The following is a 17,773-nucleotide window of genomic DNA, read 5'->3' as shown; positions in this document are numbered from 1 at the left end:
CAAATGTATGCATTCTTTGGTAATTTCAGACACAGATACAATCAGTGTATTTAGAGCACAGTCTTCCCCAGCTCTACTTGCTCCTCTCCTTTAACACCTCCTGCTCTCTCTCTCTCTCTCTCTCTCTCTCTCTCTCTCTCTAGCCTCTCAATTTCTTGTCATCTTTTTTCTCTCTTTTAATAAACCAGAGTCCACATAGCAGTTATTATGTGCACATGGATGCAGAGCACCACCCCCCTAGAGCATGGACAACATTCCATTAGCCACAAGCCTGAAGAAAGCTGACTCACCTTTCTCCAATGTCCATAAACTGCCAGTATCTCTCAGCTCAGAATAGGACATTGTGAGCCCCTTCTTTCTCTATGCTAGGGTGTTGATTGGTTTGATCTTGTACAAGTTTTATTTCTATATTGTTCAGGTATCCATAGCTACTGTTAATTCATGAAGGCAATAGCTTGCTCAGGTCCATAAGACATTATTTTGTGGTATCCTTTGCTGACCTTTGGCTCTTGCAGTTTTTCTGCCCTCCTCTGATGTTCCCTGAACATTGGTAAGAGAACAAGTAATGTAGATGTGCCACTCAGGGCTGAGGACTCCACAGACCACACTCATTTATTCTCTGCTTTGTAACCAGTTACAAATCTCAGTATTAACTACTATTGCCAGCATAAAGAAGCATCTCTGACGAGAATGGAGAACTTCTCTAATACAAGTAAATGGTAAGTATTTAGAAGTCAGTGTGATAGTATGCCCTTCCAGCAAAATAATAGTAGTAGAGGTATGATGTTCCGTACCACAGGATTTTAGCCAGGTTTCCAGTACTAGGCCTGCATTTATCCTTTGGACATCATTCCACATAAAGAATGCCATGCTCTTCTAACAATGGAAGGACTGGGGATTAAAGAAAATTGACATATAAAATATTAAACATTTATTACAAACTTACTTCTTAACAAGTTTTAATTTAAATACATTAAAATTTAATTACCCAGGAATAGGGAGGGAGAGACATATAGGAGATTCATATTACTAAATTTCTGTTCAGGTAGCTACTTAAAGTATGCCATTTTATTCCACTTTTACATCTACTTTAAGTAGTAATATTATTATAATTATGTACTTTATATATAGTAATATGTATTTATATAGTATATACTTTATATATAGTAATATATATTTATATATAGTAATACTTTAAGAAGTATTACTATAATTATAAAACCAAGGAAGAGAAATCAAAATGCAGGAAAAATATCTGGTAAATATATGACAAGGCTGAGGTTTAAGGTCATGTCTGCATATTTAAGAATCTTTCCCGCCTAATCTACTAGGAAGTAGTATGAGATTTTAAAAATGCTTAATTAGTTAATCGACTGAGTAATTGATGTGTGTGTGTGTGTGTGTGTGTGTTTATACACAATGAGCCTTCACAAATGGGTTCTGGCACTTGAATTGGTGAAAGAACACTGTGCTCTGGTAACTCCCTGAACCATCTCTCCTGCCCTCACAAGCTTATGAATAAAACTCTCTCCGAGGAGCTTATAGGCAAAGATCCACAGAAGCTGCCCAGCTTGTTTTCTTCTCTGTATACTCGACACTGTTGTAAATGTGTGTGGTAACAGTTTCTCCATATTTGGAGCAGAATGAGAGAGTTGCAGTAGTTGTCTAATGTTAGCTGCTAAGTACCTGAATTTTTCAGGGGTCATTAAAGTGTTGAATCAATACTTAAAAATAGCTGAAGCTTCTGCATTTGAGAAAGAGACATTTTTTGTCCATATATTCTAAACATTAATGCAGCCTAAATTGAGGATTGAGGGAATAGGGGAAAGCTGACCTTTCTTTTTTTAGGCTAACCAAACAGAATGAAGAAAGCAAAGACTGTCTAAACTTTATGGAGAAGTATTTTAAGCCTTTCGTGTTTATATACTTGAAATTTGGTATTTCCAATACCATATTTTTAATGCGAAAATAATGTGTACTTTAGAAATTTTTGTTGAAGACCAATATTTATAGCGTGAATTTATTTTTCACAGTTACGAAAACAAATTTAAGTTATCTAGTGTTGATGTTATAGAAGCAAAGCTATCCTTCACATGTACATTTTTATCTGCCTTAATTATAGATCAACCTAAATAGCCTTGGCCAATAAAATGAGTAATTTGTGTGTGTATTTCAGACTTAATCTGAAAATATCGAAATCACCACCACATGATTTGTGGTAGAAATCATAAAATTACTGATTTTGTGGTAAGGAAAATGCATGAAAGTCCTTACAAAATATTATATTGTGTTTTTAAATTTTTTATAGACTTTTTATTTATTTATTTGGGGCATGGGAGGGGATGAGAATGTGTGCACACTACATTGAACTTATGGAGGTCAGAGGACAGCTTGAGACAATTAGTTCTCACCACCATGTGGAGCTCAGGGATTGAACTCAGGTTGTCAGGCTTAACAGCAAACACGCTTACCTGCTAAGCCTTCTCACTTGCTCAGATTGTGCATTTTATAATCAGTCTGATCAGGGTTGTATCAAGGAAGTAGCTCGGGAAAAAGCATTAGTAGGGCTAAAAAAGGTAACAGCCTCACCAGGGCCTGATCTCTCACACTGAGGACACAGGTGACTTTCAGGCAGCTTCCCACATGTGATAAAATGTCCCTCTGTCTCATGAGTTAACCTTATTTGATTTAAATTCAAATTTGATATTTTGTTAAGAATTCCCACACAGTGGATGGAGCCTGGGGACTCTTATGAAAGAACAGGAGGGAGGATTGTGGCCTATAAGGGGATAGAAACTCCACAGGAAGACAAACACAGTCAACTAAGCTGGACCCCTGGGGATCTCAGAGACTGAACCACCAACTAAAGAACATACATTGGCTGGACCTAGGCCTCTTGCACACATGTGTAGCAGATGTGCAGCTTGGTCTTCATGTGGGTCCTGAACAACTGGAGCAGGGGCGGGGTAGTTATTCCAAAAGCTATTGCCTGCCTGTACATGGGGTATGTTGTTATTCTAGCTGGGCTTCCTCATCTGGCCTCAGTAAGATAGGATGTACCTAGCCTTGCAGAAACTTGATGTAGCAAGGGAGCGGGGATATACAAGGGGCGGGGGTCCCTACCTGCTCAGAGGAGGAGGAGAAGGGGGATGGGGGAAGGATTGTGGGAGATGGCTACTGAGAAGGGGGCATTGAGCATGATGTAAAGTGAATGAACAAAAAAATATTAGATATAAAGTTAAATATATATCATATTGAAGAAAAAAGAATTCCTAATAGTATTTCTAAAATACAAGAAGTGGGAATGGTAGATGAGCTTGGTGATACAGAAAGGAAAAACCAAAATCACTTTTTTGCTGTATCTTCACAGGCTGTATTTCCAAAGGATGAACTAATTATAGTATGACACATTGTAAGCATCAAATATCAGAGTCCACAACATGAGGAAATGTATTAAATGGTCACAGCATTAGGAAGGTTGAGAACCACTGGTCTAAGGAATGGTTTACGTTTCAGGTCGCCTTGCTCCCTTACCTTTGTCTAAGCATATGGTCTTTTATGACATGTGAAATGTAACATTCTGTAAGGAAAATTTATCAAACTCATAAACCATTTTGTTTTACCTTTTTTATTACATATATTTATTCTGAGTGTGTGTTTGTACATGTATGTGTGGAACTAGTTTTCCCTTTGTACCACATGAGTTCCAGTGATTGAACTCAGATTGACTATCTTGGTGGCAAGAACCTTTATCCATTGAATCATCTCGCTGGTTTTAAATCATTTCCTTTATTGTATCTGAGTTTGTGTCAGACCTTAGAAAGACATTGTGACCACTGAATTGTATTCTTGATTTTCTACTTATATAATTCTACTTACTTGTATTCAAGATACTTAATCTATGTGTAATATATGTGTGTGATACCAGTAGGATTTGTGTTGCCTGTAGCCATTTTTCCAAACACTGTTCATTTTTCAGGAAGGTGGTTTTGGATGGGGTTGAGACAAAAGTCTTGTTGAGTAAGTCCTGAACTCACGATTTGGATTAGGCAGACTTCCAACTGATGATCTCCTTGTCTACCTTTACCTTTACCAAGTGGTGGATAATCTTACCCTTATAAACTGTTTTTAGAAATATTAAAATTTATTCTTAAGTTCAACTGCCACATTGACAATATAGCTAATAGCTAATAATCATATATATATATATATATATATATATTACATTTTATCAAGACACTTCTCTGATCTCACACTAGTACTATATATTAGAGTTAATGTTACTTTTTAGTGGTTTTTAATAGCAATTGGGAAAGTTTTCACCTGTTTATTTTTCCTAATATATAGATTCTATAAATAGAACCTAATTATAGATTCAGCCTTTAAAATATCCATGCTCTCTGCATTTATTACTTTTCTATTGTTGTGATAAAATACCATCACTAAAGCACCTTAGAGAAGAAAGAGTTTATCTGGGCTTATGGCTGCATGATGATATAGTGGAGGCAGCAGTCAGCAAGGGTAGATGTGGAGAGCAGTAGGTGAGGGCTCACATCTTGAGCTGTAGGTCACTGCAGAGAAAGTGAACAGAAAGTGGTATTCAAGTTTTAACTTCTCAAAGCCTTCCTCCAGGGGCTGGAGAGATGGCTCAGTGATTAAGATAGCTGCTCTTCCATAGGTCCTGAGTTCAATTCCCAGCAGCTACATGGTAGCTTACAATCATCTGTAATTCTGTAATGGGATCTGATGCTCTTCTGGTGTGTATGAAGACAGTGATAGCACACACACACACACACACACACACACACACACATATATATATATATATATATATATAATGTTTTTGAAAAAAAAGCCTGCCTCCAGTAACCCACTTCCTTCAACAAGACCACACCTCCTAATCCTCCCCAAACAGTGCCAGGAACTGGGAACTTAGTATTCAAATGCCAAAAAAAAAAAAAAAAAAAAAAAAAAAACTACAGGGAAAACTTCTTTAACTCCCCCCATTCTTCTCTCTAAGGAATTTATTGAAATTATACTGAGGAAAAAATAACTTCTATATGAATTTGAGTCTGTCTGTTCCTGGATATGTTATGCTTGCATCCAATACTCATTTTCTCTGGTCCTTCATTCCTTTATGTACTTCAGTAAAAATTTGAAACTATATACTTTCAAACTATTTCAAACCTTCAACATCTATTGTGAGGCTTTATCCAGGTATTTTACAATTTTGATAAAATTTATAAGTAAGTGGTCTTTTTCCCACGGCATTTAGAATATGGCATTGATGCAATAAAAGCAATCCTCTTTATAGGATCAAGATTTTTATAGTGAGCCTCTTAACTCTGCTAGATTTTCAGATTATCCTTCTACACAATGTATAAGAAACATTGTGTTAGCTGTAAATCATTAGTCCTTAGTCTGTTATCTATGACTGTGCAACAGTAGAATCTCTTGAGAACTTGTTAGAAATGCAGGTTCTCTGGATTCATTCCATCCTAAATGAATGAGAAACTGTGTAGCACTCTGCATTTAACATGTCTCCAGGGGCTTCTTATGCTCAAGTTTGTAGACCATTGATACAAAGAATATTTTTTTATTTATACTTTTTCTTGTAATACTGTGTAGCAGGATTCAGTAGAACCAAATTACTAATTTCCAAGAGGAAGAGAGAGGAAGAGATTATGAGATATATATACTTTTTTTCATTTTTCAGTTCTTTAATTAGAGTAATCAGGAAGGGGTGACATTTTGGTAATTAGCAGAAGTAAGTTTGTTTCAAATTGAGACATTGTAGGCAATCAGAAGTCTCAAAGAGAGGAATTTCAAGACATTTGACACTTAATAGATGTTTGTTAAAAGAAAAAATAGCCCCTTTAATAATAGAAAAATAGCCCCAATAACAACTTGGAAATAATAGAGGATTTTCTTAATAGGAGTGCAATATAATCATCAGCAAAAATGAACAGTTGCAGAATGACAAATGATGTTATAAACAACAGTAAACTCCTAGGCATTCCTATATCTATTATGAGTGACAAAATTAGAAACTATGAAGGACCTTGTTAAGAAGGAAAGAGTGACACTACTGCAACTGAATGTATATGGCATGTAATGGAGAACACGATAGTAGTGACTACATGGTGATAACATGGGTGTATTGCCTCAGTGACTAGAGAAACAAATCTGAACTTTTTTGAGAAGAGTGTGTCATCCACTCTGTCATTCCACCAAAAAAAAACAAGAATCAGATAGAACTGTAGAAGTTTCATTCAAGTGGAAGTTTGGATCTATAAATACTTGTTAGTGTACTTTTCTGGACCCAGGAAATTCAATGAAGTTGACAATGAATTGACAACATCATTGAAAAATCCTTAAACGTACGATAAGAGAAAAAAATTACTTTTCCTATGTAGCCTGAGCAGCTCTCTCCAGGTTTAGTGCTACATAAAAAAGAATGATATAAAAACAGGTCAACTTCATCGTGAGAATCATTATTGTTACTCCTCCTTGATAAGAGTCACTACTAACTCTTGAAGAGAACCCATTTTTTTTCAGGCCTATAGCTTTAGCCCAACAGAGGTCAGTGGGAAGCCTAGCAAGCTGATCGCTTCGTTCAGTTATGCGATGTAAAAACAGATTTAGGTGAACCTCTTAGGATAGTATGACTGCTCTAGTTCATAATGTTTCACTGTTTAGAAGCGGTGAATATATGGAAACATATCTTGTGTAGTATTCAAATTTAGATTTACTATGTGAAAGAAATGTCTATCTACTGCAGTAGTTGGAAGTTTGGGGATATGACCTCTTCCATGTTGCAGGTAGGGTTTAGCATCTGAGCTTGTTTCCTATTTCAAGTTTATTAAAAACATGTCTAAGAATGGTATTGTCTTTCTTTTCTCTTGTTCCTTAAAAAAAAAAAAAAAAAGCCTGAAGAGGGTTGGGGAAGAGCCTGCCTCCCGTTCCTTAGTTAATTATTTTGTCTGTAAACCTTCAGAGCAGACACTTTTACAAACAAAATAAATTGCATGTGACACATCATATTTCTATTGTGATGAGTTGATTTATTAACAAGGAACATTAAAATAAAATGCATTTTGCTTCCCATCATACTAAAAATAAAGAGAATAAATACATAATATATACTCCACCTTTTTAATTGATGTTATTGCAGAAAAACAGACTTAGGTGTAGTTCAATTTAGTAGAGCAAACAACTGAAACAAAACAACCATGAATCTAATTCTGTTCATTTCAAAGAAAACAAAATTGCGACCTGATGTTTAGTGCTTAAGACTTTGATATGTTGTAAATTTATTCCCTGTTTTTTCTGCAACTACTCCTAAAAGCTTTGTGGGCTTTTCAAACTCTGAGTTGCCCTATTAATATGGGAACAGGTGCTATGTTTTGTAAAACAAATATTTGCAGTAACCTTATACTTTTCATTTCTTTTTTCTTACCTTACTTTCCACAGACTCCTCAAGCCTACTGATTCTGTTTTTACCTAAATTCCTCTATATGTGGTAGCTAATGATTTCACATGAATGAAAATATCAATAATATTATTAGTGCTATTTAGTGATTCACCATTGGGTTTCCAATATATTCAATGGTAAATGATTCAGTAATTTTCACTAGATGTATCATGGACAGTAGATACATGTATTAATATCTTAAAACTTTCATAACTTTTAAAGACAACACCATTTTGAAAAGTCTTGGTACTGATCTTCATAGTGAATTTTGGCTTCTTTTCTTCCTGAATAGGTCTGCTCAACCCTGAGAAGTGATGGATATTCTGCACAGAGGAGAATTGGTTGCTGCAATACTCCGCAACCGGTATTTATATAAACAATTTACTTTTTTTTAAGTTATATAATCTCTCTCCTATTTTATATACTTAACATAGAAGGTACTCAACAAATACTATTCTAAACCTATGTAAAAATAGAAATTATTTATTAAATAAGTAAAGAAGAGAATAACTGTGTAATCAGATAAAGAGTATTAGTGACACTGTATGCTGAGCTATTGAAAAAACAGAAAACATACCAAGAAAACACAATGGATATGAAATGTGAAAAGCTGGCATATAGTCACCAGAGATTATGATTTAAAATCTCAATTCTAAAAGCATTATCTGTGAGTAAATATAATCATGGCTTAATAGTAAAAGTCCCAATAAGATTTTCAAGTAGTACTTCGTGTGATTATGTATATATTTCTGTCACTAAAAATCCAGTTATATGCTTGCCAAGGAATTAATATGAGCCATTTAGAGCTCCCTGAGGCAGATTAAAATTTTAAATTAATGGTTTAAAGAAAAATACCTTTGTTTATGCAGGTATGAAAGAATATGACTCCTAGTTGTTTGATTGCACAGTTTGGGTGAAGCATGAGAATAACATATTCCACAGAGTTCTCTATGTTCTGGTTATTATTCATAGTAGGAGTATAATCTTGAGAAATGTTAACTGTTAAACATCAGTTTCATCATCTGTAAAGTGGGGCCATAATACCAATGTTGCAAAAATGTTTGTGGAGATTAGATACATATAATATGATATGTGTATACTTGTTATATGTATGAAGATAGAGAGGTTTGGCAAATAGTAAATGCTGTCTAAGTGCTAGTATTATTGAAACTTTAATTATTAAATTATTTTAATTATTAAAATGTAGCATGGTCAAACACACACATTACCATTAATAATAGAAGCATATACATCTGCTGTCCTATAAGATTATAATGGAGGTAAAAAGCCCTATGAATTCATCTAATAACATAGGACAGTTTATTACTTATGTGTCTGTAGAGATATTGGTAGGAATGTACATATTTTTCTGCATTTTGTTTACAAATTTTTGTTATTACAGTTGTGTGTTAGATATAATATTTTGTAATGATGATAAATGCGTACGTTATAAGGTTGTATGCCAGTTATACTATATTTTCAATATTATTTTAGAATTTATTTCTATTTATATATAAAATGTTGTCTAAAAAATAGTAGGTCATGTTACACTGACAGTAACATCATGTGGACAGTTTTCCTTAACAATGCCTCTTGACTATTAACTGACCAGCTAAGTTTGTATAAATATATAGATGTGTGCTGTGCATAAATTGGTAAAATTAACTAATGATGTATTTCACAAGGATACACCGCCATCATTAAGTGAGTCATGATGTGTTTGTGATTCTGAATTCTGAGATAATTTAAAATACAGGTAAATTGAAAGTAAAAAATGGGAAAGGTTAAGGCAGAAAGAGAATATATACAAAGTCATAGCTATTTTATATATAGCATACAATAGGTTTTACATAGTAATCCTAAAGTAATTGGGATGTGCACTATCATTTTTGGAAAGGTGTGATACTGATCCATACAGAGGGACTGTACGATGTATTTGCTTAATAATACTGAAATTAGGAAACTAATAAAAATAATTTGTGGGCATGTTGCGTAAAATGACAGAGGACACTCCAGTCCAGAAAGCAGGTAGGCTAACTGCAGATCTTCACCTCTTCCCTGTCTCCTTCAAATTCAGTGTCCCAGTCTCATCTCATTCCTGTAGCAGTCTTCTCTACACTCATCTCCTATCTCCAGTGGACCAAACAAATTTTCCTCTTTAAACTTCTCTCCACTCTGGGTCACTATGAAACGGCCAAATCTAAGAAGAATAGGAATAAATTTTTTACCTGATTTTGATTTAACTTTGGTAAGTGGTATCTATCTAGAAAATAATTCATTTCATTTAGATTTTTCTGGTTTTGTGAAGTACAGGCTTTTGAAGACCTGATGGTTTTTGTTTTCTTTTTTTTTCCTTAGGGTTTGTTTTTTATTTCCTCAGGGTCTGTTGTTATGTCTCTCTTTTCATTTGTGATTTTGTTAATTTGAGGACAGTCTCTCTGTCTTTTAGTTAGTTTGGGTAAAGGCTTGTGTATCTTGTTTATTTTTCTCAACAAACTTTCTCTTAGTTTTGTGGATTCTTTGTATTGTTTCTTGGATTGTAATTGATTGATTTCAGGTTCTGAGTTTGATTATTTCATGTAGTGTACTTTTCTTGCATGTGTTTTATTCTTTTTTCTGAAGCTTTCAGGTGTACTTTTAAATTGTTAGTAGAACACTGCAAATTCTTTTGAAGGCACTGCTTTCTCCTAGAACTTTCATTTTGTCCTATAAGTTTGTGTGTGTATGTTATAACTTCATTTTCATTGAATTCTAGAAAGTCTTTGATTTCTTTATTTATTCTTTAACACAGTGGTCATAGATTAGGGAGTTGTTCAGTTTACATAAATTTGTAGGCTTTATGTTGTTGTTGTTGTTTTTGAAGTCCAGCTTTAACCCATGGTGGTCTGATAAGATGCAAAGGGTTCTTTCAATTTTCTATATCTGTTGAGACTTGCATTGTGTATATGATCAGTTTTGGAGAAGGTTCCATGAAGTGCTGAGAAGAATGTTTATTCTTTTATGTTTTGGTGAAATATAATATGTGTGTGTGTGTGTATTAGTTTCATTATTTTTCTGTGTAGTTTTTGTCTGCATAACCTGCAAATTGGTGGGACTGGGGTGTTAAAGTGTGATTTAATCTGTAGCTATGTTTCTTTTACAAATGTGGGTGCACTTGTGTTTGAGGCATAGATGTTCAGAATTGAGAATTCATCTTGGTGAATTTTTCCTTCAATGAGTATGAAGTACCCTTCCTCATCTCTTTTGATAACTTTTGATTGAAAGTCTATTTTATTAAATATTAAAATGGCTATTCAGCTTGTATTTTGGGGCCACTTGCTTGGAAAACCTTTTTCTAGTCTTTACTCTGAGGTAGTGTTTGTTGCTGAGGTGTATTTCTTCTATGTAGCAAAAGGATGGATTCTCTTTATATATCCACTCTGTTAGCCTGTGTCTTTTTATTGGTGAATTGAGTCCATACATGTTTAGAGCTATTAATGATCAATTAATAGCTAGTTATAGTTCCTGTTTGTTATACTGATGTTGGTGGTATTAGCGTGTGTGTGTGTGTGTTCCTCTTATTTTGGTGTTGCTACGGAATTGTTAATTTCTTGTATTTTCATGAATGTAGTTATACTCCTTGGATTGGAGTTTTCCTTCTAGTATTTTCTGTAGGGCTGGATTTGTTGATAGATATTGTTTGAATTTGGATTTTTCTTGAAGTATCTTGTTTTTTCCCTCTTTGGTGATTGAAAGTTTTACTGAGTATAGTAGTCTAGGTTAGCATCTGTGGGTTTTCAGAGGTTGCAAGATATCTGTCTAGTCCCTTCTAGATTTTGTCTCTCTGTTGTGAAGTTGGGTGTAATTCTGATGTCTGCCTTTGTATGTCACCTGCCCTTTCTTCCTTGCTGCTTTTAATGTTCTTTCTTTGTGATGTACATTTTATGTTTTGATTATTATGTGGCAGGAGGATTTTTTTTCTGGTTCATTCTTTCTGTTGTTTTATGAGCTTCTTGTATGTTTATATGCATCCCTTTCTTTACGTTGGGAAAGTTTTTGTCTATGATTTTGTTGAAAATATTTTCTGGGCTTTGGAGCTGGGACATTTCATCTTCTCCTATTTTTATTATTCTTAGGTTAATCTTTTCATGGTGTCCCAGATTTCCTGGATGTTTTGTGTCAGGAAGTTTTTAGGTTTAATATTTTCTTTGACTAATGTATGAGTTTCTTCTGTTTTTTGTTCTACACCTCAGATTCTCTCTTCTTTGTCCTGTATTCTTTTGTTGTTGCTTGCTGTTTTTGTTCCTGTTCTCTTTCCTAGGTTTTCCATCTCTAGGATGATACAGTATTTCTCTATGTATCCTTGGTTGTTCTGAAACTTATTCTGTAGTCCAGGCTGGCCTCTGCCTCCTGAGTGCTGGGATTAAAGGTTAAAGGCATGCACCATCACTGACTGACTTAAACAACCTCTTTTTAAGGAGCAGCAGAAAGGCCATAATCGCTATTATTTAATATATACCTATATATCCTGTCTAGAGTTTAAAAAGAGACAAAATATCCTTTTTTGAATGCTAAATAATCTTGCAAAAACTAGATGTTTATATTCAAAAGAATGAACCTGCAGTCTTATCTTACACCAATCACAAAATAATCCTCAAATGAATAAAATACTTAAGCATAAATTCTGAGCTAATAAAATTCCTAGATAAAAATATAGATAGCACCCTCTTTAATATAGGTGACATTAGCATTGATTTTGATATAACATTAAAAGCTAGGCAACTGAATGAAAAATAAAGTACTTCAGACTGCACTACAAAATTTTGTGTGGAAGCTAGAGAGATGGCTCAGTGCTTAAAAGCACTTACTGATTTTGACAAAGAGCCAGATTCCATTCCCAGTATCTATTTGGTAGCTTACAAACAGGGTCTGAGGCCTTGTTCTAGCCTACAATGCACCAGGCATTCATGTGGTGCACATACATGCATGAAGGCAAAATGCACATAGAAGGAAATTAAATAAGTTATTTTACAAAGAACTTCTATAGGACAAACAAAACAGTCAACAAAAATGGAAAGACAGATTGACAGAAAGTATTAGAAAAACAAAAGATAAGCTTTAGAAAGGATGTAGGAATCATTATAAGGAATTATAAGAAAGTCTATATCTTATACAGGTAGGGATATATATTTGTAAGCCATTGTGGAAAGGAATATGTAGTAGGTTTTTCAAAAAGCAATATGGATCTACTTCTATGTGAATCAGATATCTTTGTTTTTAACATATGTGATGAGCATATTAAATGCACAACTTTCTGAGGTATCTTTATACCCATGTTCATTATAGCATCTTTCACAGTAGTCAAGAGATAGAAAACTACCTTTAATATAATACTGAAATGTTATCTTTTATATAATGAATTGTTCTATATAAAATCACAGTTGAATAGTGTCCACTCTTTTTTAAAGGGGTATAGCCATTTTCTATAACATGGGTGAATCAGGAGACATTTTGCTAAGTGAAAATGTCACAACTGACAGTCTTACTGTGGGATCTAAGGAAAAACAAGCAAACAAACCTCAGAGATGTAGGATGGTATGATGGACAGGGAGTAGGAAGAATTTGAGAAAAATGAGTCATAGAGTTCAAATTTATCCTTAGGTAATTTTCAGAGTTTTGGAGGTGTGAGGTACAGCTTTAGCATAATAGTTGATACAGTAGTATTTGATGAAAATTTGCCAGGAGTATAGATCTCTTAGGAGCTTTCACCAAAGACAACAAATATGGATCATGATGGAAATTATCTTAGTTTGTGGGTTTTTTTGCTGTTAAGAGAAACCATGACCAAAGCAACTCTTAAAAAATAAAACATTTAATTGGGGCTAGCTTATAGTTTCAGAAATTCAATCCATTATCATCATGGTGGGAAACATGGCAGAATGCAGGCAGACATGATACAAGAGAATGAGCAGAGAGTTCTACATTGTGATCCAAAGGCAACCATGTGGAGACTGTCTTCCTCAGGCAGCCAGAAGCAGATTGTGTATCACACTGGGTGTAGCTTGAGCATAGGATTCATCAAAGCCCACCCCTATAGTGACATACTTTCTTCAACAAGGATACACCTACTCCAACAAGGCCACACCTCCTAATAGTGCTACTTCCTATGGCCAAACATTGAAACACATGAGTCTATGGGAGCCATACCTAGTCAAAACTTTTACAGAAATGTTAATTCATTTGGGTGCTAGTAATTGTTTTACTTTGACTGTGACTATGTGAACTAAAACACCATGTTTATATACCTTAAATGTATACCATAAAATATATAAATAGATGATGGGTAGACATATTCATATACCTATTAATGTTATATAAGATTTTAAAATAATCCATAAAGGACTATAAAAGGCATTTTGATGTAAATAAAAATTAAAATAACAATGCGTTTTTGTCTTAGTAGTGGCTACTTCAAATTCCAAGGAAAAACATTTCACTAAAATAGCCATAAAGCATAACTATTTGGAATAATCTCAAGTATAATTCTCAGAAGTAAGGCAGAACACTTACATTATATACTAGGATCTAATTATAAGACTAAAACTGCCAGTCAAAAATAGATGTCTCCCTAGATCATTGTATAGATTCTGTAGCTTTCTCTTAAAGCTTAGGAAAATGCCTGATGTTTAATCTTATGTGCAGTAGGGCATGCAAATTTGAAACATATTCATGGAACTGTAAGGGGGGAAAAAGTTAATGATTTATGCTGTCAAGGGAAAAATAAAGAGGATTGGAAAAGGTAGGAGGAGGCCAACTTAAGAAGAGTTTGATGTGTGAAGGAATTGCTGCATGTGCTACATTGCACTGTTTTGTTGTATGAATGTGAATTCACCAAAAACTGTAGGACTTACTGACACTTTCAAAAAGAGACATGTTGTGTGTGTGAATTATTTGGGGAAGGAAGGCTGGAGATTTTTTTGGAGACTAGGTACCTATTGTAGCAGTCCAAGTGAAAAGTGGAAGAACACAATGTTTGACAGGGAAAATGAAGGAATGGGCTTGTGGAATATTTAGGTTAAATTTGGATGCATTACGTAGTCATACCCTACTTAGTATAATTTTTAAATTTATAGCACAACAGTACCAACAAGGTTGTCCTCTTGTTTTGGTCAAAATGCAACATATTTTTCAGTACTCAGATCAAATTCCATGCCCTGATAGTCCAAGAGGGTCTCTTGGCTTCTGACTCATTTAATACATTATTGTATGACATTTAATTTTGAAGCAATTTTACCTTGTTTATACCTATGACATTGTTCACTGAACTGTTTAAGAGCATGAGTGACTTACTAAATTCATTTGATGTTATTTATACTATGATGTTGCATAGTAGATTCTCAATAAATACACAAATTGGATCACTGATGAAAAATCATTCATTGCTAGTAACTTTGGTTAGAGGGTTTAAGGCCATTTTCATGTATTTCTTCCAGTCAGCCATCTTGTTATAATTAAGGAACTGGATTTGGCAGTCTCTGGAAGTGAGGTGAAATAATTGAGTTTAGATTCTAGAAATGGCCCAAATTTGTCTTGTTTGTTTTCAATTCTTTTTCACATAGTTTTCCTTTGGGGCTCAGGTATCTTAACTGGTATAATATATAGTCACTTCTCCCCAATCCCATTTCTGTGCTAAAACCTAGACTGTTTTTGCTAATTAGACCTGCTTCCAGGATGCCTGCCTAGCTCAGTTTGATTATGTGAGTTGCCTTACATAATCTGCAAATATAATTTTAGTTACTTATATAAATTTTTCAAAAATGTTAGTATATTAGTAAAGTTTATGTTTTTATATTTATTTTTAAATTTTTTAGGTTCCTGACTTTTTGTTCTGATTGAGCTTATAAACTTAATTGCCTTACAAATAAGACTTGAATTAATTTTTGTATCAACCTGTTAAGGAGCAGTAATTAGTTCCTCCACTTTAATTTAGAGTCCTGTTTTGTTATTTTTTTCTTATGTTTATAGGCCTTTTCCAAAAACCTAGTATATTGTAACATTTTGTTAAGCTTTTCATATTTTTTCTATTTCATATGAAAAATTTCTAATGAGTGAAACAACTATACTACTAATAATTTCATAATAATATATGATGTCAGATGAACACAGGACTAGGGCTGAAGCCAAATGATGTTTTAAAATATTCAGCATTTATTAATTTCAGTGTGTGCATACCTGTAAAATATGAAGGCTAGGGATATTAGTCTCTCCTTTTGAGTTAAAATCTCCAATCATATCTATATAGTATATATAATTTTGTTATGTACATATACTTTTGTTATTTATATATATGTATATGTATATATGTACATACACATATATATACACATACACACATATATATATAATACCTATATAGTTCCCACATAATGATTAATAAATAAAAACGTATTTGTTTAACTTAATGGAAAATTTTTAAAAATTATTACTTACCAAAGATCTGGCCTTTTACTTTTTCATGATTTATGTTTGTAAACTCATTTGAAGACATTTTTGTGGTTTTGATTGTAAGTCAAACAGTCCTCCAGAAAATGAATATGGGGATTAGACACAGGGTAAAGCTTAAAATACTGAGGCTATTTGTTTTTATGCAGTGGCTCATTTTGTTTTAGAAATCATGTGAATTTTGGTTATCTGCTACATTGCCGTAAGATTTTACACTATATCCAAAGTGTTGTCATATTTTCTCATCACTGAAAGTCTGTATTTTTTTTTTTTTTTTTTTTTTTGGTTTTTCAAGACAGGGTTTTTCTGTATAGCCTTGGCTGTCCTGGAACTCACTCTGTAGACCAGGCTGGCCTCGAACTCAGAAATCCGCCTGCCTCTGCCTCCCAAGTGCTGGGATTAAAGGCGTGCGCCACCACCGCCTGGCTAAGTCTGTATTTTTTATATAAATGGCATATAGATTTTATTAATGTTCTATGTTTTATAATCTTAAGGAATTTTTCATACCACACAAAGTTTTCTCTCTTCATAGGAAAGAAAAAAATGCTACTAGATTTCTCTTTTTCTACCACATGTCTTATGTTCATAATTTGTATTGAATTCTATAACTTTCTCTTGTACAGACTCATCTGCAGCCATCCTGTCAATCTTTGCCCATATGTTGATGAATTCATGTCTCAAATCTAAATGTTTTTCATGAATCTTAGGCTAAAGGTTTATTATTCTCACTTTCTGTCATTTGGGAAGGTAGGCTGCATTACATAAAACATTTATTGTAGAATACATGGTAAAAGGAGAACGCATATATGTAAGGCAACAAAATAGCCTAAAATACTGTATGTTCATTCTGGTCTTTTGGTGCACTTTTGAATGTTACCAAATTATAATGATAGAATGGGATCTGTTGTGCAGGAGTGCTTTCCACATTCCATTCAAGCCTTGTTTTTTTTCTTTTTCTTTTATTCTTGTCTCACACATTGCATCCTGATGTCAGTTTCCCCTCCTTCCATTTCTCCCAGTCCCTCTCACATTGTCTCTTCCTCCCCCAGGTCATACTAGCTGTGTAAAATATAGAAGGTTCCTTTACATCTCTGATTCTGTTTCATATCTAAATTAATGTCATACTGTGCAGGATATATACATATATGTGTATACATGCATATATATATATATATATATATATATATATATATATAGATAGATAGATTAAATGAAATATATCTAAAAGTTAAATTCCTGGCATATAGATAGTGAATATTAAATAATAGAAATGAAACACTGCTTTGTTAAACTGTGTATTGTGCCTTTATCTCTATCCTAGTTACATCATGAAAAATTTCACATGCCAATAATAACTTGTAGTATACAAAATAGCTTCATGTCATAAACTATTACATGGTATAAATAATTTTTAATACTAATTTTTAGGTTGATTCTGTTTTGAAGTGTTACTAGTTTTAGCGGTCATGATTTTTCCTTTTTCTTTTTTTCCTGTCATTGATTTTGTTATACACTGTGATATCAATAGCTATAGTTTGCACAGGATTAGCTGCTCAATTAGTATTTGCCAAATGTAAAGGTAAGTGAATTGACTGTCATACTCTTATGCTCTTGGACCCCTGCCCCATCTCTGTCATAGAATTAGCCACTATTGAATATATAAACAAGTAATTAGATAAAAGTGGAAAAAGTGTTTGAATGAGTACTATGCTTCTTAAAGTGTGACTATCTCACCTAATTTTTTATTGTGGTGGTATTTATGTAAAATAATTTCTTAGGAGTTTTATTAATGTGAAGAGACACCATGAGCATAGCAGT

General features: G+C 33.7%; 1 protein-coding gene and 1 long non-coding RNA gene across 4 annotated transcripts in view; one reads left to right on the top strand and one right to left on the bottom strand.

Moving 5' to 3' along the window:
• The window catches only part of Klhl13 (kelch like family member 13), a 128,694-nt gene that overhangs the window by 32,072 nt on the left and 78,849 nt on the right, over window positions 1–17,773 (top strand). For all 3 annotated transcript variants that reach the window (XM_034485507.2, XM_034485502.2, XM_034485503.2), the window contains exon 3: window positions 7,767–7,838. In XM_034485507.2, coding sequence (XP_034341398.1) covers window positions 7,789–7,838 — 50 coding nt within the window. In that variant the 5' untranslated portion in view covers window positions 7,767–7,788. The remainder of the gene's footprint in view (window positions 1–7,766; window positions 7,839–17,773) is intronic.
• The window catches only part of LOC143435601 (uncharacterized), an 88,175-nt gene that overhangs the window by 49,568 nt on the left and 20,834 nt on the right, over window positions 1–17,773 (bottom strand). The window lies entirely within an intron of this gene.

Source organism: Arvicanthis niloticus, chromosome X (assembly GCF_011762505.2).
Source record: "Arvicanthis niloticus isolate mArvNil1 chromosome X, mArvNil1.pat.X, whole genome shotgun sequence".
Lineage (NCBI taxonomy): Eukaryota > Metazoa > Chordata > Mammalia > Rodentia > Muridae > Arvicanthis > Arvicanthis niloticus.
This window is presented reverse-complemented; position numbering and strand designations above follow the sequence as displayed.